Raw genomic sequence first — 22,337 nt, 5'->3', positions numbered from 1 at the left:
AGGCATTGTCGCCAGTCTGTTTGCTTTGTCAATGCTACTGTTGCATTGTCCTGTTTTTTAAATAAAAAAAAATTAAAAAACCTTATTGGGAAAACTGCTGGGCTCTCAAATAAAAAATTAACAAAATAAAGAAAATATTGGCTAAAAGCAAAATCTTTTTTGGATGTCACAGCACACAGTGCAATAGCAGTCCTTGGCACTTAATTGATTGAATGTTTGTGTGGACGTGCTCCTTGTGAATCTGCGAAAGGGCAGCGTGCCGGCACTTGATGGCTGAAGTGGCCCACACATTGCCCCATAATGTATATTGTGGAGTCATGCACATTTATTCCACCCACTACACACGACCAAAGGATGAAGAGGGCTGGCTGAAGGCCCCATAAGTTAGTATATTATCTGTATAATGGTAGTAAAATTAAAAGGTCTTGATTAAACTCAGACCTTAAAACAGGTCGCACTTACAAATATATCGAAGAACGAGCTTGAAAACGTATACTCCAAAATCTCCTTCCTCAGATTCTCCTTGATCCCATCACTGGTCTGAGGATGAGAAACAACAACAATAATGGGTCATAAGGGCTGTGGAAATCAGAGGTGAAACTGTATGAAGACTACAAGATTAAGCTTGCCATGAGAAACCTGAGCACAGTCAACAAGTGTTTCAAGGCACTAACACCTGAGTATCGTACATGAAACCCCTTTGAGAGAGACCTATGATCGTCACTGGCATTTGTAAATACTAAGATAATCAACCTATATATAGGATATCACTTAACAAAACCCTTTTAAAGCCCCAACTAAAGGCACAGTTCTCTTCTTGGTTTTAAATACATTAGACATAAGTAGGACCATTTAAAAGATGTACAATTCTTTTAAATTGTCTTCCATCGAAAGCTAAATGGAAAAGAATACTAAGTCCATCCCAAATAACCAAATGTACACTAAGGTGTCTACCCAAGGGGGCAGATCCCAGTAGTGTTGACTGGGTGCCATGGTTGAATATTTATTATAGCCATTGTGCTCGATCAAGAGTTATCCGAAGAGGCCACCTCGCCAACTACAGGAAAACCATGATATGTAGAAGTATGAGACCTAACACGGCTAGTCCCAAAGGGCCATCCGTCACAATGGTCACTCATAATGTTGCCTTGAGATACACTGCAACACTCAGTCCAGCCCCAGGGGCTCCACAACCTCTCTGGAATGATCTCCCTTCTTATATTCTTCCCCTGTAGGGGACATAACTGCTTATCTACCTTCACTAGAGGGATAGGAGGATTCACATCCTCACAGCTAGCACCCACTGCACTCCTTCCTTTTCCATAAGGTTGTAGGCCATAAGGTAGTGAAGCATGGATGGGTATGCAAGTGGTTTGAGGGACTCTGCTATGTCCCATGCTGCTCCAACAAATGGATAGGGAGGCCTGCCGTAACTATTTGCCATGTCTGAGGCAGCCTATATCTTCTGGCGCGCCAAGTCCTACCATTGCCATCTCTCAAACCTACACCACTCCACACTTGAGATCGAAAGGGTCTGGGCATTTCGCATAGCAGTGGCTTCTTTACATCTCCTACCACACTTTCAGAAGCGAAACCTCTCAGAACCTGAAGCTCCCAAGGAAACCGCCAGCCGGTGTCCAGGCCCCTCCACCCTGCGTTGGTCTCTTACATGCTGATGCAGTATCACAGCCCCAACTGCAGCTCTGAACACAATGCGACTGAGAACAGCCCAACACACTCACCAGGGGCAGCACCTCAGTTATGGCGGAGAGACGTCACCTACTAAAAAATTGAATGATAATAAAACCAGTTTATTATCATTTTATTTTTCTTACTGAGTTAATTGCCAGCCTTAGGGCAGGGGCAGAACCATCCTGACAGAGCGTCACTCAGCTGCAGGGAGGAGAGTTTTGCACTGTAAGTGCGCATGCCGGTTTGGCCGGCTTTCTTAGGACGGCCAAACCGACATGCGCACTTACATTTCTCCAACCCAGCTGTGATGCACAGCCGAATGGAGAAATAGCACAGGCTCCCTGTGCCTGAGCAAGCGTCAGGTCACCCCGATCAGGCCAATTATGGCGCTGCTCTCATGCTTGTATAACCAGCATGACAGCAGCGCTGTGATTCGCCCATAGGAGTCTGTGCAGTGTGCCCAAGGTCAGGAGAGGAGCACCAAGGTGGCCGCTGCAGCGGCAGGTAAGTGTTTAAATGTTATTATTTCCCCTTCCAACCACCTACTGCCCCCCAACCCCCGGCGTTTGCTTTGGCACACCACTTTGCTGTTAAAGCAGCCGCCACTGACTCACTGCAACTGCACACATATTCACCACTGCTGACCTGTCTGTACACACACTCACTACTTCTGGATCACAACCAATCAACTATCAATATGCACTGTCAAGCTACAGACCAAGCACACACTGCAGACACTGCCCTTTGTTGAGCTTGAGGCAGCGATGGCCTTTCGACTATCAGGCGACTAGGTCTCCAACGTGCACTACAAATTGGTGTATGGTACACAAAATTATGCAATATTAATAAAAAATTACACTGTGATGATTTTCACATTACAGCATTTCAAACTTCATGTATTTTTCAGCATATGTGATGCTTACAAAAACGAAGTAGACCATTGCAAAATATAAACATTACACACTTTGCCCAAACAAAACAACAAAACCCAATGCATTTCGGGACTCTGGATCCCTTCATCAGGGGTAATCTGAAATAAATAAAGAAATGGGAAACGTCTCAAAAGATGCACGTCTGAATCAAAAGAATTGTCAAAATGATTTGAGAGCGTCTTACAGTCATAAGTGGTCATGCACCCTACACCTCATCGTGATAAGATGAGTGACACGGTGTGGTCAGGGCACTTACTATTTTCGCTGGGGCGACGCTAAAAATAGAATCTGTAATAACAGTATAAACCAACATGGATGTATTAAAAAGAGACAAATGGCCAATGCTTTTGTGCATAGTCATATTGATAGTTCACGTACCTAGGTGAACTGTGTTCAAAGTTCTATGTTCACTCAAGTAATTTTTCTGTGGTCACGTGGTGTCACGCACCTCACATGAAATTATGCCTGATCCCCAGACAAATAACGGGGAGGCAGCGCACTCCTATTTGTTCAAGATAGAAAATTGATTTTATCACTTGTGACTAAGGTGCTGGAGTGGTATGCTTGCTGTCAATCGAGCATAATGTCTGAAAGAAAAAGAAACTAACCATGCGGTAGTCGCCACTGCGCACAGTGCTAGGGGTAACTATGACCCTTGATTATTAATCACCTTATCAGATGCAAATTAATCAAACAGATCAATTGAATTCAATGAACATTTATTGATTCATATATGTAAATCATTTTCACACATATACATATAATTCATTTTGTTACAGAATACATCGCTTGTAGTGTATCCTGATGCTGATAAACATATGTCAATAAACAAACAAGGTACATTTTTGGTTAACACAGTTTAGTACACGAGAGAATAAAGATGAGCCCAATGCATTTCGGGACCGACACGTCCCTTCGTCAGGGGAAATCTAAAAACAAAAACACAATAATGATTGACATTACTAATAATCAAACACATACTGGTTGTACCCAATGAAACCCATTACAAATGATTCAACAAACTATTAGCCACACTACATCAGTGGTGAGACAAGACCCAGTTTTTGCAGTGTGTGAATACAACAATTTGCTGTGCTGAAATGGAGGCAGCAAGAACCACGCCACCAGAAAAAGTCATACACCGTGGTGATAATCAAGAAAGTGATGATTTGTACTCTACTGGAAAATATGAGAGGAGGAAAAGGTGATTCAAAGGTATGTATGGCGAGGTGGACTCACCTCGACTAATGTACCAAAAAGAAACGCATTGAAGGGAAGATTGCGGGCAAAATCGTAAATACCAGCCAATATAATTCTGCGGGAGAAACAACGGTGCAAATTGTAGAAAAAAGGCTGGGTAAACGAAATGATAAGATACGAGGGAACGTGGCTTCCCACTTACCCACCGCTGATCGCGTGGTGAAACAAAAGTAGTGTTGTGCTAAAAAACGTAAAAATATATGGATAAGAATGATGGGGCAGTCTCATGAAACAAACGAAAAACAGCCTTGAAAACAAACGAAGCTATGCGGAAAAAACATTGAGAGAAACTTACATGGATGTCAGAGAAGAAGAGCGCGAACCGTTGGATCAGGTGAGGACCAGTACCTGGAGGGAATACTCGCGAGACTGCAGAAAGCCGCTAGATAAAGACTAAAAAGGGAGGACGGCTCCAGTGGGTGACGTCCTATGTGGACCATATTAAAGATAGAAACAGGACAGGCGAGAGTCCCGCCATGATGTAATAGTAAAGGTCTAATGCTACTAAGGACAAGTGCACATGTAATAGGGATAAAATCATGAAGCTTCCTCATAAGAAACACGATGGGGGATAAGTGAAGATGGATAATAAACTACTAAAAAACGGGGGGAGAAATGTCAAAAACGAACCCGATGTCGGGCTTCAAGGTCAATCTATACAATACGGTAAGTAAGGAATACAAAAGGGAACGGGACAACTAACTGCCCTCAAAGGCATACGGTACTGTAAAGAAGAAAAAAGATAGCTGGTGTAAAAAATATATATAGACCAAACTCCATGGGAAGAAAGAAGGCTTCGCAACCAGAAAGTGATAGTTGAGGTACAGATAATAAATGTCAAAAACCTAAAAGTGTAGTGTGATAAATGGAGAGTGAGTAATGAGATCAGAGGACTGTCCAGGACTATTGCATCCAAACGCAGGTGTGTAATTGAAAGAAGATATAGATGATATGGGAAGAAGAGATTGAGTGTTGAGGGAATCCTGAGGTTTACTTTAGAAAGACTTATTATAAGAAACATGACATATCCAGACGATCATTAAGACCAGATGGGGTCAGAGTATGTCGTTTTTGGATCCAGTAGATTTCTTTACGTAACAGCATGTTGGTAACATCTAAACCTGGTCGAACGTTTATTGTCTCAATAATTTGGAACCGCAGTTGTGAAATCGTATGTTTGGCCTCGGTCCAATGAGTTGCAAGGCTTGAGGTAGTGTTCTTGTGTCTGATTCTGGATTTATGTTCAGTTATGCGAGTTTTAATTTTTCGTTCGGTTTTCCCTACGTATGCTTTTCCGCAAGGACATTTAATGCAATAAATGACGTTAGCTGTGTTGCAGTCGCTGGTATGTTTGAGCTGTATCTTCATGCCAGATAAAGGATGGGTTAACATGTACCCTGTGATTACATTGTTGCAATGAATACAAGATAAGCATCTTCTCGTCCCATGGTATAAAGTTGGTTCCTTAGTGATGACCGGGGAATTCAAGAGAGTGCGTAAATTTCTTCCTCTAGTATACGCAAACAGGGGTTTATGTTGAAACAGGTCATGAAAATCCTCCTCTTGTTGTAGAAGTTCCCAACGGGAATTAATGATGTTCCTTATGTCGGGAGAAATGGTTGAAAATTTAGTCACAAATACCAGTCGTTGTTGAGGAATGCGTGGTTGTTGTGTTAGGAGATCCTGACGAGGTTTAGCCATAGCTTTTGATAAACAATTCGTAAGAACTTCCTGGGGGTAACCCCTTGCTGAAAACCGTTTAGAAGTTTCAAGTAATTCAGTGGAACTGTTCTCAGTGTCAGAACAAATTCTACGAATCCTGATGAACTGGGATAAAGGCAGGTTCCTGATAAGACTTCGTGGATGGAAGCTTGAAAAAGCTAGTACGCTGTTTTGGTCTGTAGGCTTGTGGTAAACGGTAGTTTGAAAATGATTGGATGATGTTTTCACAACTTGCACATCAAGGTAATGTATGGTGTCTTTATGAATTTGGTATGTGAGTTGGATGTGTGGATTTATGCTGTTCAAAGACTCAATCATTGTGGTAAAAGATAGCTCGGAGTCGTTCCAAATGAGGAAGATGTCGTCAATGTAGCGATAGTAAAGAATGATTCGAGACCACCAAGTGGGATTGGCAATGATGTTATCCTGCTCGAATTGCGACATGAAGATATTGGCATATGCTGGTGCTCCGGAAAATCCCATTGATATTCCTGTGAGTTGTGCAAAGAATTTGTGTTGATATTCAAAGTAACTGTTATGTAGACAAAATTTGAGGAGTTGAAGAATGAAAATTTTCTCAATGCCTATATCCTCCATTTGGAGAAGCGCCCATTCGACCGCATCGAGACCTGCTGTGTGCGGTATTGAGGTGTAGAGTGCTGTTACATCAATTGTACATAAATAAATGGAACTTTGAGGATCAATCACAACTTGTTGTAAAATCTGTAGAAAATGTGTCGTGTCCTTTAAGTATGTACACCACTTCTGGACGAACTGTTGTAAAAAGTAGTCCAAGAATTTCCCAGCGGGATCAAAAATGGAGCCACATCCGGACACAATTGAACGAAATGGTGGGTCATTAGGGTCCTTGTGTATTTTAGGGATCATATACAATTGAGGCCTCCGTGGGTTAGTAGTCGTTAGGTAAAGGTGTGTAGCGTCATTGATCCATTCGTTGTCGCATGCCACCTTAAGGAGATTATTAAGCATATCTTGAAGTTGGGCAGTGAGATCAAAAGGAAGTAACATATAAGTGTTAGTGTCCGAAACATGTGATGATACTTTAAGATGATAATACTCAGTATCCATAACCACTTTGGCCCCTCCTTTGTCAGCAGGTTGCAAAGTAATCGATGGATTGTTGGCAAGATTTTGAATAATATTGCGATCGTATTTAGAGACATTGCTGTAGTTTTTTGGTCGATAATTGAGTTTTTCAAGATCTTTGTTGACTAGAGTCTCAAAAGTATCCAATGTCTTATGCGAAGTTGGAGGCATAAATGTGCTTTTTGGTTTAAATCGCAACTGAGTCTGTTCAGTTTCTTGATGGTCTGAAACTACAACATTGGTGAAAGTTTTTTTCAGTCTGATGGTACGCATGAATTTAAAGAATTCACCCTGTGTTTGGAGAGAGGTGGTGTGGGATGTAGGTACAAATGACAATCTCCGTCCAAGGAGGGTTGTTTCATGCTCGTTGAGTGTATAGGAGGAAATGTTGATCACTAGATTACTGTTTTCCCACTGCGTAGAGACTTTCCGCCTGCTTCCTTTCCCTCTGCGTGTTTTTCGTGTTGTACTTGCTTGGATTGATCTAGATGGGCCAGAGGACGCCCATGATCCATAGCTTGAGCTAAAAAAGGAGTAGGAGGAGAAGTTGATGTGCCTGATGCCGTAGCGACAGATGAGGTAGAAGGTCCAGCTTGTTGAGAGAGAATTATGGCTGATGCTGGTGTGCGGCTAACGGTTGTATCTTTGTCTGAGACTAGACTCTCATCAGAAGATATTGGCGTTTTCTTAGTGTCAAACCGCTTTCGGGTGTATATGTCGGCCCAAGTATAAACCTCATTCAGTTTATAATCAATCGTGTCCCGCCTATACTTGCGTAATTTGCCTTCTTGCAATTCTCTTTCATACTTCGAGTTTCTAGTTAAGTACTTCTAGTTGCAATTTCCAAGAATCAGACTCCATACGCATCTGTAGCTCGCTTTTAAGAGAGTATATTTCGTCCTCAAGATCTTTGATGGTTTTAGATAATTCCTCTATGATCAACAGTATGAGGTCTAAGGCGCATTTGTTAAGGATAGCGTACCACTTATCCATAAAGCTTGTATTGAGATTAAATCGAAATGACATTGGTTTTATAGCTAGACGTAAACCTCTGGGGATCCTCTTGGCTTTGTGATATTGAACAAGAGTTGACGCGTGCAATTTTTGGTTAAGCTGTCTCCTGGTTATGAATTCACGTTGACGTAGTTGTTGAGTAATGGTTCCACCATGAGTGTCAGTAGTTTTGACTTCTAGAATAAGGGCATAAATTTCAGTTGCTTCATCAGAAGTATAAGCTCTAGTGTTAGCTCTATTGTCTGTGATATTAGTAATAGTATCAAAAGACATGTTGATTGGATGGGTGCTGCTGCTGAGACAGTGCAATCAGATAAAAAAACGGGGAGGCAGCGCACTCCTATTTGTTCAAGATAGAAAATTGATTTTATCACTTGTGACTAAGGTGCTGCAGTGGTATGCTCGCTGTCAATCGAGCATAATGTCTGAAAGAAAAAGAAACTAACCATGCGGTAGTCACCACTGCGCACAGTGCTAGGGGTAACTATGACCCTTGATTATTAATCACCTTATCAGATGCAAAGTAATCAAACAGATCAATTGAATTCAGTGAACATATATTGATTCATATATGTAAATCATTTTCACACACATACATACAATTCATTTTGTTACAGAATACCTCACTTGTAGTGTATCCTGATGCTGATAAACATATGTCAATAAACAAACAAGGTACATTTTTGGTTAACACAGTTTAGTACACGAGAGAATAAAGATGAGCCCAATGCATTTCAGGACCGACACGTCCCTTCGTCAGGGGAAATCTAAAAACAAAAACACAATAATGATTGACATTACTAATAATCAAACACATACTGGTTGTACCCAGTGCAAATGATTCAACAAACTATTAGCCACACTACATCAATGGTGAGACAAGACCCAGTTTTTGCAGTGTGTGAATACAACAATTTGCTGTGCTGAAATGGAGGCAGCAAGAACCACGCCACCAGAAAAAGTCATACACCGTGGTGATAATCAAGAAAGTGATGATTTGTACTCTACTGGAAAATATGAGAGGAGGAAAAGGTGATTCAAAGGTATGTATGGCGAGGTGGACTCACCTCGACTAATGTACCAAAAAGAAACGCATTGAAGGGAAGATTGCGGGCAAAATCGTAAATACCAGCCGATATAATTCTGCGGGAGAAACAACGGTGCAAATTGTGGAAAAAAGGCTGGGTAAACGAAATGATAAGATATGAGGGAACGTGGCTTTCCACTTACCCACCGCTGATCGCGTGGTGAAACAAAGTGGTGTTGTGCTAAAAAACGTAAAAATATATGGATAAGAATGATGGGGCAGTCTCATGAAACAAACGAAAAACAGCCTTGAAAACAAACGAAGCTATGCGGAAAAAACATTGAGAGAAACTTACATGGATGTCAGAGAAGAAGAGCGCGAACCGTTGGATCAGGTGAGGACCGGTACCTGGAGGGAATACTCGCGAGACTGCAGAAAGCCGCTAGATAAAGACTAAAAAGGGAGGACGGCTCCAGTGGGTGACGTTCTATGTGGACCATATTAAAGATAGAAACAGGACAGGCGAGAGTCCCGCCATGATGTAATAGTAAAGGTCTAATGCTACTAGTGCACATGAAATAGGGATAAAATCATGAAGCTACCTCATAAGAAACACGATGGGGGATAAGTGAAGATGGATAATAAACTACTAAAAAACGGGGGGAGAAATGTCAAAAACGAACCCGATGTCGGGCTTCAAGGTCAATCTATACAATACGGTAAGTAAGGAATACAAAAGGGAACGGGACAACTAACTGCCCTCAAAGGCATACGGTACTGTAAAGAAGAAAAAAGATAGCTGGTGTAAAAAATATATATAGACCAAACTCCATGGGAAGAAAGAAGGCTCCGCAACCAGAAAGTGATAGTTGAGGTACAGATAATAAATGTCAAAAACCTAAAAGTGTAGTGTGATAAATGGAGAGTGAGTAATGAGATCAGAGGACTGTCCAGGACTATTGCATCCAAACGCAGGTGTGTAATTGAAAGAAGATATAGATGATATGGGAAGAAGAGATTGAGTGTTGAGGGAATCCTGAGGTTTACTTTAGAAAGACTTATTATAAGAAACATGACATATCCAGACGATCATTAAGACCGGATGGGGTCAGAGTATGTAGTTTTTGGATCCAGTAGATTTCTTTACGTAACAGCATGTTGGTAACATCTAAACCTGGTCGAACGTTTATTGTCTCAATAATTTGGAACCGCAGTTGTGAAATCGTATGTTTGGCCTCGGTCCAATGAGTTGCAAGGCTTGAGGTAGTGTTCTTGTGTCTGATTCTGGATTTATGTTCAGTTATGCGAGTTTTAATTTTTCGTTCGGTTTTCCCTACGTATGCTTTTCCGCAAGGACATTTAATGCAATAAATGACGTTAGCTGTGTTGCAGTCGCTGGTATGTTTGAGCTGTATCTTCATGCCAGATAAAGGATGGGTTAACATGTTCCCTGTGATTACATTGTTGCAATGAATACAAGATAAGCATCTTCTCGTCCCATGGTATACAGTTGGTTCCTTAGTGATGACCGGGGAATTCAAGAGAGTGCGTAAATTTCTTCCTCTAGTATACGCAAACAAGGGTTTATGTTGAAACAGGTCATGAAAATCCTCCTCTTGTTGTAGAAGTTCCCAACGGGAATTAATGATGTTCCTTATGTCGGGAGAAATGGTTGAAAATTTAGTCACAAATACCAGTCGTTGTTGAGGAATGCGTGGTTGTTGTGTTAGGAGATCCTGATGAGGTTTAGCCATAGCTTTCGATAAACAATTCGTAAGAACTTCCTGGGGGTAACCCCTTGCTGAAAACCGTTTAGAAGTTTCAAGTAATTCAGTGGAACTGTTCTCAGTGTCAGAACAAATTCTACGAATCCTGATGAACTGGGATAAAGGCAGGTTCCTGATAAGACTTCATGGATGGAAGCTTGAAAAAGCTAGTACGCTGTTTCGGTCTGTAGGCTTGTGGTAATCCCATAGATCCCCAGACACACACTTCTCTGATGAAGGGTTTCTACATACCTTCAACCACACAATAGATTTGGATATAAAACATTCACAGAGATAACCAGTATAGATACACAGAAAAAACACAGTTGAACACACAGAATTAAAGAGTCAACTGCAATTAGATCAACAACCCATCCTTTGATACAATCTTCATGCCCGCAATTTCCACACTTTGAGCAAAGTCGTAGACCTTTTTGACAACACATGTTTCGTCGAGATGGCATATCACCCACGCCTTCATCAGGGCTTAATATAAACAACTAACTGTAATGCTACCAATATAAGGATGTTGTAACAATATCAGGAGTACTCTCCGGTGCTATTGGGATATGAAATATAGCATTTTGCACATGAAGAATTCCATCTTCAATGGTAGCATTACAGTTAATCGTTAATATTAAGCCCGGATGAAGTTAGCTAAAAGTTCAAAGACTTGGCTCAAAGGGTGAAAACTGGAAACATGAAGATTATATTAAAGGACAGATTGTTGATATAATTGCAGTGGACTCTTTGATTCGGTGTGCTCAAAGGCGTTTTTTTCAATGTATTGAGCTTGTACAGTTCACTAAGGTGGTTTGGTGGCCACCTTTCCGTTTAGAGGAGTGTAGTAGTGCTCAGATCAAACCACATCACTTTCTGACAATTTAAGTGTGCGCCACTAGTTATACCAATCCACAGAACAATTTGTTACTATCAATACACAGATTAACAAAGGACACACATATTCACATACACAAACAATGCAAATGCAGACATCCATATATTCACACAAACATGTAGACTAACATATCAATTCAGTCAAACAGCAACACAGATAAGAATTCAAACCTATTTATAGGCACCCATCTATATAGCTTGGAACAAATGCAAGTATGTGCAGAATCCACACAACGCAGAAGCAACATAGACAAAAATAAACCATGGTTATGGAAAGCTTGAGAGAAAAAAAAAAAGATGTGGTAGGGGCAAGTCTACCGCACAGTAGTGCGTCACTTAACCACTGTCTAGTTAAGAGCTTCACAAACTTTTTAGAACCACTTCCACTTTTTAGAACAACAAACTTTTGCGGCCCACCTAGCTTTAATGGACATAAGGCAGGTGGTTTTTTGATGTAACTAAAGCATCGTCTGCCAGTGCCCTCATTAACAGGCAGCACATCTTCTATTGAAAGGCCACTAAATTTGCAGAGACATAGAGTTTACTATTAAAACTATACATAACAGAAATCTGGAACACCGAACATAGAGAGGCTGTGGCGTTGTGGCCAGGGCTGCTGACTTGGGAGCTGGAGAACCAGGTTTGAGCCTCGGTGCCGGCACAACATCCTATAATTCTGAGCAAATAACTTAATCTCCATGTGCCTGTTAAAACGAATATGTCCTTGTGTAATGTAACCGGCGCACATGTAAAGCGCTTCAAGTCGACTTTGTGCTATATAAAACAAGCTACGACTAACAAAAATGTGAGAAAGGGGCATGCTACGACTGGAATGAGGTGGTGGGAGGGACAGGTCAGCATGAACGGAAAGGGGCATGCAGCAAAAGAAGTGCGGTGGTGGTAGGGACGGGCAAGCAACCAACTGCATGTAGAAGCTGAAAAGTTAAAAAAAATATGTTTGTTAAAAGTGCTCGACCAATGGAAGGACACAGGCTGCCGGAAGCAGTACTTGGTCCAAGTACCACAGCAAGGTCGAAGACGTGAAGCCAAGCAGGAAGCTGGAGGCAAGAGGAGAAGTTGACCAACAGTAAGAAAGGAAACAAGAGTGACGTGGGATCCAACTAATGGTAAGTAAAGGTAAGTAATGGGCGGGCTCCAAGCCCCTTTTTTTTTTTTTTCAAACGATTTTTCAAGAATGGCGCAAACTAAAAGCATAAGCAGCAATTTGTCAGAAGATACAGCATGACATTTGACTACTGCCTTTGTATTTAACTTGTCACATTTGCCGCACTTCAGAGTTTAAAGGCATCTTAATTTATAGCTTGGACTTTTACGACTCACCAAAAATCACTAGTGGCTTACGACCTACAGTTTAGGAAACACTGGTTTAAATAGTTTAAACTACACATACATACATGTACCATGAAGGTGAAGAGCCCAAACAATGGGAGACTGCATGGACTTTACAGAAAGAGAGTCAGTAAGGTATCCCACAATGCTTTTAATTATGTGTTTTGAAAACGTGCAAGCGGTGCTTATAGTCCTTGCTTACGAGAAGCAAGGCTGGCAGTAACTGCACCTCTTACTGCCAGCCTTGCTTCTATAAGTACAAAGTGCGTATTTACACACCGTTTGCAAGTTTTCAAAACACATAAATAAAAGGCGTTGTCATTTACAATGCCAATAGCTCAAAATCTCGCAAATGCGAGACCTATTGCATTGCAAATGCTTGTTAGTTGTGATTCCACAGGTTGACCTGGAATTTACCCTGCATGTAAAAATGTGTGAGGCGCACTTTTGGCAGTCCTTGATGCTTGCATCCTCTGTGTTTATAGTGTAAGGCAAGACAGGGGTTGGGGCTGTAGTCAATATGGAAACTCACTTGGTATGCTGTAAACAATCGCAAGGCAGACATCTGGGTTTCCCTTGGCAGACTTGGTTAGCTAATGACAAAGCAGTGACGGTGGCACTTGAAGACGAACAGAGTCCGTTCCTTCCAGCCCTAGAACAATGCCGTTTTACATCAACAAATCTTTCATATTGCCTGAACTGCTTTCATTTTTTCTTGCACCAATGCTTCAGAAGCCTTGCAGACTGCTAAAAGCACAGCCCACCCTGCAGAGGTGAAGGTGTGCAATAAAGAACTGCTTTACGCTGGTTCTGTGGGAATAAATAAATATGAGATGCATTTGGTTCTTTGAAAGTGAGAAGAGTCAACGGTGTCCTGTGTAACGTCCTTGTTTCTTCCAGTGCTCTTGTGTGTCCAACGCGCCCTGGGCTCTCTGATTTTCTGTGAGAAAAGGAGCTTACCCATAAGACTACCCTCAGTACTTTTCGCTAATGGGGAGAAACATTTTTAAACAAAATAGGTAAATCGCACGTCAAAGGATAGAAAAACTAGTGGGACACTTTCTTAGCAGCAGGCAGTTTAACCCTCTGCGCTGCCTTAGGATGAATCAAACTTTCCACTACAGAAACCTCCGGTCTGTTTCTAGGAAGCAGATTAATGACGGGGCTTCTCTTGACATTTTAATTGATGTCTGGAAGTTGCTGGAGGGCAGGAACGAAACTGAACGCGCGGTGGGAGCGCAAGAGACGCCATGAGCGTGCACATCGGCTGTCCCGGCGCAAGATGAAGATCGCCAGAGAAGACACGCCGTCTATCCGCGCTGAGGCTCCGAGTCTGAATCAGAGGCCGAAGCGTCCTTGAGCGGCCACCTGGGCAGAGGTACACTGAGCACCCCGTGAGCTCTGGAGACACGCTGCAAGGCATTGCACGATGTATGGCGTAGCGGTAAGGAATACGGGGGGGGGGAGTAGCTGTATGGAGGGGGCGTCAGGGGCTGAAAGGTTCTGCTGCGATGCCTTCATCCTGGCGAGGGTAGGAAACGAAGTCTGTAGTCCTGGAAGAATATGGTGGGGGTCAGCAGAGCGCAGGGCTGGCTGACACAGGAGGGGGTGCAAGGACAGCTGGGGATTGGAGAGGAGCGACCTGGTGAGATACGCAGGAAGGTATGTGGCAGTAGGAGGAAGCGCTCGCCTATGTGTAGAGTGTGTTTGTGAGCCAGAGCGAGATGGAAGCGAGAGAGTGTTTGTAAAATATGAGATTTTGCATGATTAATCTGGTAAGATAAGACGTAAATTTTCCGTCACCCCTGTTCACGTGTTTGAGAGTTGTCCGCCAACCATACCTTCACTCTTAGTACAGAAGTAGGCGCCTGCTTTGGCCAGGGGACGACTACTTAGTGCACGATGATCGGGAATCACTTAAGTCAGTGCCTAATTGTGCCATGGGGTACTTCTGAGTACACACTCAATCGGAGCATACGAATGTTTTTTGAAGCATGGCAAAAATTGCAATGACAATGAAGTCTAAATCCGTTTTCCAAGCGAATAATTATTTAAACACCAATTTTTTTTTTAAAAAACCTAAACGCTATCTTTTCCAGCCATAAAACAAAATAACCCCACGAATCCTGTTGTACATGAAGAGTGTGTCTGCGAGTGGCCGTTTTGAAAACAAGGGAGTTTACCATTGCTGTTCAGGAAGGCGGCATGACCTACGCAGCGCTCGTAAAGGAATTTAAAAAAACGGGTGAAAAGCAATGTTAATAAAACAAAAAGCTGTGCGCTTGTAACGGAATTTTAAAAAAACGTGAAGCAGCAACAGGGGGAAAGTGACGGACAGAAAAGCAGCGGGTGGAAAGCAACGTTAAGCCAATAGTCCGGGCTTGTTGTAGGTGTAATGTTATTTGTTGTGTAATATATCTGGATGAATGGACAGAAGCAGCAAAATAACATTCGGGCGGCACCCTATGCTAAGCACACATTTTTAGCTTGTGTTTTAAGCCACGCCCTTTATTACAGCGGTCACACCTCTATGAGCGACTCCCGTTTTTTATCTCACTTAAAAAGAGGGGTAGGGCTGGGCCAAGGTCAGTGAAATATGATGCCTCGGATAGGTGGAACGAACTGGAGGCTGGTTAATCACATGTGAAGCCGATCCCTCTGGGGCAGTGTTAGTCGGGCCAGGCCGGCCCTTTGCAATGTGGATAGGCCAGTTTAGGGCTGGAGCAGTGCCACTTACTGTGGGCTCCCTTGGGGTATTGGAATACACTAAAACATAGGTGTTGCTTTACAAGCGCTCTCACACCAGATTAGCGGATGCAAGACAAACAAGTGAAAGCGCGTCACTCACCGGGGCTTGAGGACATCCCGAACTGAGCATGCGTGCACATTACCAAAGTGAAACTGCGTGAGGCTTGCAACGATGGAAGGGGGACAGGAGTTGTGCACATCGCGTGTCTGTACGCGTGCACATCTCCTCAGTAAAAAAAAACGCCATACACGTTTGGAATCGAGTCAACTAATGAGCAACAGCACTTATTCGATTTCCTGCGCTGTCATCATTGGGCCAATCGTTTACAGTGATGTTATAATTATGCTTTATTTGAAACAAACCCTACCTCTTTTTGTGCACCTTGTTCCTTCGCCTCGTAAGTACACAGGGACTGCAGAAGCCTCCCGCCTTCAGCCTCGAGCGCATTGGGAGGATGTCGGCAGAGACAGGGCGCGAGCGGAGTCCCTCCGGAGTGAGAAACAGCGCCTCTCCTTAGCCGTGCACAAAGTGCCGAACCGCCGCCAACTCAGGCCGATGGGGCAGTACAGCCGAGCGCGCGGCGGGAGCGCTCGAAAGTTAAGAGAAGCTGTGCGTGTCCAACTCAGGCCGATGGGGCTGTCCAGGTGAGCGCGCGGTGGGTGGGAGCGCTTGAAAGTTTAGAGACGCCTGCCATGCTCATCTGCTGCCCGGGGCAAGCTCCAGGCGCAAGCTGAAAGACACGCCATGCGCGTGCCCATGTGCTGTCCTGGAGCAGGCTGATACACACGCCGTGAGCGTGCACATCGCCGGTCTGAGAAAGTGCACATCTCCTGTCCCCCTTCCAAAGTCAAGTTGGCAACAATAGATCTCGCTAGCGAGCAGCTTCGCTGCATCGCTAGGCAAGACCTAAAATGCGGACGCATCTTTGAATTCAGATATCCTGTAGTGTTGCATGGGGTAGGAAACCATGTTAAATGCTGCAGTGAGGTCCAGGAGGAAAGGAGGTTTGCTGTGTCTCCTCTGTCCAGTCTCATGAGGATGCAGACATGGGTATAACACACTAACAGGGCACTGGAACGAGGGCTTTCAACACAACACAATATCCAGAGCCCGAGTACTGTGCCATGAGGGATCTTCCACCCAAGGCACAAGAGCATTGTGTTGCAGGAGCCTTCAAAACAACACACAGAAACTTCACACAAAGGGACTATGGCATGAAGTGTGTCCTTGCCAGCTACATGAACTCTGCACAGCTCTGCTATGGTCCTCCCTGTAAAGGGTAATCTTTCTAGAAAGATTCCCCGTATTAGAAGATCTTCCTGCACACTGGCTACCCTGGGTAACACCTCACTTCGTCCTAGAAAGCAGGCCTCACCGGAACGAGTGCTTTAAATGGGCAGGTGCTGTACCTGCACTTCTTAAAAGCGCTGCTGTAGGAAGGCATAGCCGTCACAGGGGTGATCCTAGCTGAGGTGTAAAGTGCGCCGCCTCCGTCAAGGGTCCCCCTCGCAGTGGAGCCTCACATTCAGGCGGCCATCTTCCTTCGTGGCCAGACCACGGCCCCCAGCAGGGGAGATTGATAAATAAAAGAAAAAATGAAAACTCTTAGGGGGCCCCATGGGCCTCGAAACTCTGGAGTCTTTAAAGGTGCAAGGCCTCATGGCTGGGAGCAGGCGCGGGCCCTGGACAGCTGCCCATGCCTAGTGCCGGGAGGGGGGGGGGGGGTATCTCAAACGTGCATGGCCGATGTAATTAAGGGCGTGGTTTAAAGATACGCAAGCTAAAAATCCCTGCTTAGCACAGTCTGGCGTCCGACTGGTATTTTGCTGCTTCTGCCATTGTATGCAGATATATCATACAAGTAACATTACACATACAAGACGTCACGGATATAGGCTTTGCCAATGGTTGTTAGTTGTATAAAATAAATAGCAATAACTATGGCTTCGTTGTATACAATATTGAACATGCTTCAGTTCTCTAATGAGGACACCGAAAGAACTAAAACGAGTCTCTTTAAGGTTACCTCAAAGGCAGTGATGGGTGGTACTGCTGCAGAGTTAAGATTTATTTTTCACCCTGAGGGCAAAAACGTAGAGCCTCAGCACCTGCTTTTTAGCCCAGCCACTTAAAGCCCTGGCTGTATCTGTTGGTGCTATGGTGCGATTTGTGTTGGTAAGGTGAGATGGAACTCAGCACAGTTGTACTCCATTGCCTCACTTGCACACTGTCTTGCCCGGTACCACACTTGGAATACCTCCCGGCTTCACCCGGCCACAGCACATGTAAAGCGGCACAAACCAGAGAAAGAGGGCTAACAGTAGCTACCAAAGCAGGGGCAGCCAAAACAACGGCCAGAAAACTGATGGGACGATTGTTACCAAACACAGATGCAATAATCCTGCACGTGTGGCCGCTGACCCTACATACATACAATTCTTGACCTCATTATTTCGAAAGGGCAGACCGTCACCTTGGACTCTATTACCCCATGTGACTGGTCAGACCACCACTGCATCCTTTTTTTTTATCAACAAGGAGGTACAGGTGTGGAAGCCCAACCAACGAAATCAAAGATATGGAAAAGGGACCTCAGACTAGTAAACCCTGTTGAGCTAGCCGCCCACTGTACATCTGCCCTCTCCTCTCAAGTGGACCTGACTGAGGTGCAGTTACTCACTGACTCCTACAATGTGACCATCTCCAACATGAATGACATTGCTCCACTCAAACATACAAATGCCTTAACAAAAATATCCAAACCGTGGTATAATGATAACCTAAACACGGAACGTCGCAACCTTAGGGCAGTTGAACGCTCCTGGAGATCAAATCCCTCCTCGCACCAACTTAAACTCCTAAGAGACGCTAGGAGCCTTTACTACAAACAAATCAGGAACGCCAAGTCTAACTATTTCAGACACCAATTAGATCAAGCGGCAAACCGGCCCAAGAAACTTTTCGAATTGGTCAAACAGCAATCAATTGTAGGTCCAAACCTATCGGAACCTGGAAGCAGTCCACCCTCCTGCGACGATCTTGCTTCTTTCTTCATTGAGAAATCAAAACTTATATCCTCTGACCTCGCTGCTAAGAAGGATGTACTCCTCTCCTCCAGGGCAGCCTCTCCACCTGACCTCTCTGAAAAGCTCAACTCTACCCCCCTGATCCCTAAGTACAATGCTGCCTGGGACACCTTTACCCCACTCAGTGAACAAGACATCAAAAAGATTCTCCTGAATATCAACCCTTCCAACCACTTCAGTGACCCGTTACCCCCATCCATTTTCAAGGAAATCAAGAATGCACTCATCCCTACCCGGACAAGGATTGTAAATGCGTCTCTTTCACAAGGCACAATCCCGGATTGCCTAAAAGCAGCTCAAGTATCCCCTATACTAAAAAAACCTAACGCTGATAGGACAGACCTCAATAATTTCCGAACTATCTCCAACATCCCCACCCTTGCGAAACTCCTTGAAAAATGCATTCAGTCCCAACTCTGTGCTCACATTGAGAACTACCAGCTCTTAGACCAACATCAATCCGGCTTTCGGACGGGGCACAGCACTGAATCGGCCCTCATTCATGTATTGGATGACATTCTAAAGATTCTCGATCAAAACGAATCCTAGCTCCTGATCCTCCTTGACCTTTCCTCTGCTTTTGACACGGTCAATCATGACAACCTCTTAGCCATCCTGCAAAACAGGATGGGTTATGGTGATCACGTGCTACAATGGTTCTCGTCCTTCCTCCATCACAGATCGCAAAGAGTCAAGGCAAATCACTCTCTCTCCAGGCCTTCGCCTGTTCTCATGGGGGTCCCCCAAGGATCTGCGTTATCTCCTATCCTCTTCAACCTTTTCTTGGAACCATTAGCTAACGTACTGAACTCCATGGATATTCATTTCCACATGTATGCCGACGACACGCAACTCTACTTGAAAATCTCATCCCCGGAAAACCTCATATCACTTAACACCATCCTAATGTATACTCAAAACTGGTTAACTGAGAACCATCTCCTGCTCAACACCTCAAAAACAGAATTCTTGCTCGTCTCCCCTCAGAATTACACCCCCAATTTGACCCGTGGCTGAGCCACCTCACTGCTTTCAACTGCACTCCGCTCATCGTAAACTCAGCCAAATCTCTAGGAGTCACTATGGACAAGAACCTGAATATGAAAAATCATATCAGCAATACATGTAAAGGAGCAAACCACTTGATAAGAACACTCAGAAACATCAAACCTTTCCTCCCTCTTAAGGATTTCAAGCAGGTGGTTCAAGCGCTTGTCCTACCGAGGCTAGATTACGGTAGTGCCACCCTCTGTGGCCTACCCAAATACACCCTGGCTCCGCTAAGGGCTTCACTGAATGCTGCTGCTAGACTGGTTACAGGCTCCAAACGCAATGAACGCATATCGCCAGTCCTAAAAACTCTAAATTGGCTCCCCTATGAAGCACAAATCCAGCAAAAAATTGCCACTATGACGCACAAAGCTAACCACTTCAAGACGCCCAGGTACCTGGCACAAAAACTTGAACTATCTTGTGGTGCAAGAGCCTCCAGAAGCGCCACTACCTTACTCTTGAAACCACCTATCCTTAACAAAAAGAGAACCTGTCACAGAGCCTTTTCTGGCGCGGCTCCAAAGATATGGAACTCTCTTCCTCCAGAAATACGCAGAATCTCCAGAACAACGGTGTTCAAACTGGAAGTCAAAAGATTCCTGATGAATAAACTCCTTCAATAATTGGGCTAGCCCCTTGGCCCGTTGTCCTTGTTCCTTCTTCCATTGTTTCAACATTTACTACTACATTTTTATTTTTGTGTGTCATACTGTGTCCCTCTGTTGTTACACTGTACCTTGTTTAACATAACTTCTATTTGAATTTTCGTGCACCTTATGATCATTTGTGTTTTTAACTTGTTGTTGTTACATTATTATCCTTCCAGTTCTAGTTTCATTGTAAAGCGCTCTGATATCCATTGGGATCTTGTTTGCGCTATATAAAACTTTATAAATAAATAAATATGAATACATTTACAAACTCTATCCATTCCTGTACTATATCTGATCCTCTCTACTTCAAAGGCACCCACCAAAGAGCAGAAAGAGACAGACGGCTGAAGGCAAGAGGCAGAACAGGGCACCAAATTCGGCGGTGGGACCACAGGAAGGGACAGAGGGCTGAAGGCAAGAAGCAGAACAAGGCACCAACCTCGGCGGTGAGACAGCAGATTGTTGCGGAAAAGGCAAGAGGCAGAAAAGGACACAGGCTGTGGTGATGGGAGAATGGATTGCTGCAGAAAGGGTCAGACTGGAAGGCAAGAAGCAGAACAGGACAAAGGCTTCAGTGGTGGGAGAGCACAATGCTGCAGAAATGGTTAGAAGCTGAATGCAAGATGCACAGGGGTTTTGGAGGTGGGACAGTGGATTTTTTGAGAAAAGGACAGACAGTGGAGGGCAAGAAGCAGAACAGGACATAGGGTTCGGTGGTGAAACAGCAGATTGTTGCAGAAAGAGACAGAGGCTGAACGTAGGAAGTAGAACAGGACACAGGGTTCGGTGGTGGAACAGCGGATTGTTGCAGAAAGGGACAAACTGGTGAGGGAGGAAGTAGAACAGGAAACTGGCTTAGGTGGTGGGATTGCAGACTGTTACAGAACGGGACAGACTGGGGGGCAAGAAGAAGAACAGGACCTAGGCCTTGGTGGTGGGACAGCAGGTTGTTACAGAAAGAGGCAGAGGGTAAAGAGGGCGTATGACAAGTAGAAAGCGAGGGGCACACAGGCCCAAAATGACCCAGGCAGGGAGTAAGAGGTGAGCGTAGGAGAGGAAGGACAAATTGCAAGCAAGATCCATCCATCCATGAGGTTGAAACAGCTACTTACATAAAAAGGTAACGCACCAATAGTACTCCAAATGTGATGAAGAAGCTATGCTAATGTACCGCAATCTTGACTGGCAGCACCCTTATGTCACTGGACTGGGACCATCCCTCTGTTTTCATGATATTCCTAAATGGTGCTTTGAAGTTTCGGTGGGTCCAGCTATGTTCTGCTGCATAGTCCACTACTTGGATACATTATGCCAATAGCTTTCCTCTTCTGATGATAATAGGTCACTAATCAAAGCTAGTTGTGGGTCATTAGAATAGGGAAAGGTGGCAGATAGCGGTGCATCATATTACTAGAAGAGCAGTGAATGTTAAAGGTCAGAAGGAAGGAGCTTTGGAAGAGCCCTCAGGAGGTCTTAGTAAGACAGGTCAACACAGAGGTGCACTTTTAGACATGTCTCAATGTGGGAACAGCAGTACGCGAGGCAAGTCAGACTGGATGAGAGATGGCCTCTTCACGTCCCTGCGGAGGGATAGCAGCTAAAAAAGAATGCAGATTACGAGAACATTCCATGCACAAAAGTGCAACATTAGTTTACGGTGAAAGGAAAATATTTGTGGTTGTGATCCAATTCATTCATTTTGTTATGGAATTGTAATATTTGGGAATCCCCTCTAAAATTCCATGTGTGGTCAAGGAATGTGTGGTCAAGGGGAAAAAAAAAAAAAGAATCACCAAATCGTACCACTGGACTTCAATAACATTGTTTGAATGTCATTTATTCGTTAGTTATAGTCGACCAATCATGAAAGTACATCAATATTTCTACAGTAAACAAGTGTTTTGCAAACTCTGGAGCATTGCGGCCTACTTCACAGTTGCCCGACTAGATCTAATAAAAAGAATTACCGTCCACACAACTTTAATGAATAAGGATTAGACAATTCTTGGATTTTTATCGATCATACAAT

General features: G+C 43.9%; 1 protein-coding gene across 26 annotated transcripts in view; it reads right to left on the bottom strand.

Annotated features, from left to right (window-relative positions):
- LOC146869369 (stAR-related lipid transfer protein 3-like) overlaps positions 1–22,337 on the bottom strand; it is a 138,585-nt gene that overhangs the window by 81,807 nt on the left and 34,441 nt on the right. For 21 of the 26 annotated variants that reach the window (XM_085653461.1, XM_085654540.1, XM_085653293.1 and 18 more), the window contains one exon: positions 463–540. The exons of the other annotated variants lie outside the window; for them this stretch is intronic. In XM_085653461.1, the coding sequence (XP_085509587.1) occupies positions 463–540 (78 nt within the window). The remainder of the gene's footprint in view (positions 1–462; positions 541–22,337) is intronic. 26 annotated transcript variants of the gene reach the window in all.

This window comes from Triturus cristatus, chromosome 1_1, assembly GCF_964204655.1.
Source record: "Triturus cristatus chromosome 1_1, aTriCri1.1, whole genome shotgun sequence".
Classification (NCBI taxonomy): Eukaryota; Metazoa; Chordata; class Amphibia; order Caudata; family Salamandridae; genus Triturus; species Triturus cristatus.
Note: the sequence above shows the minus strand (reverse complement) of the source record. Positions and strands in the feature narration are given on the sequence as shown.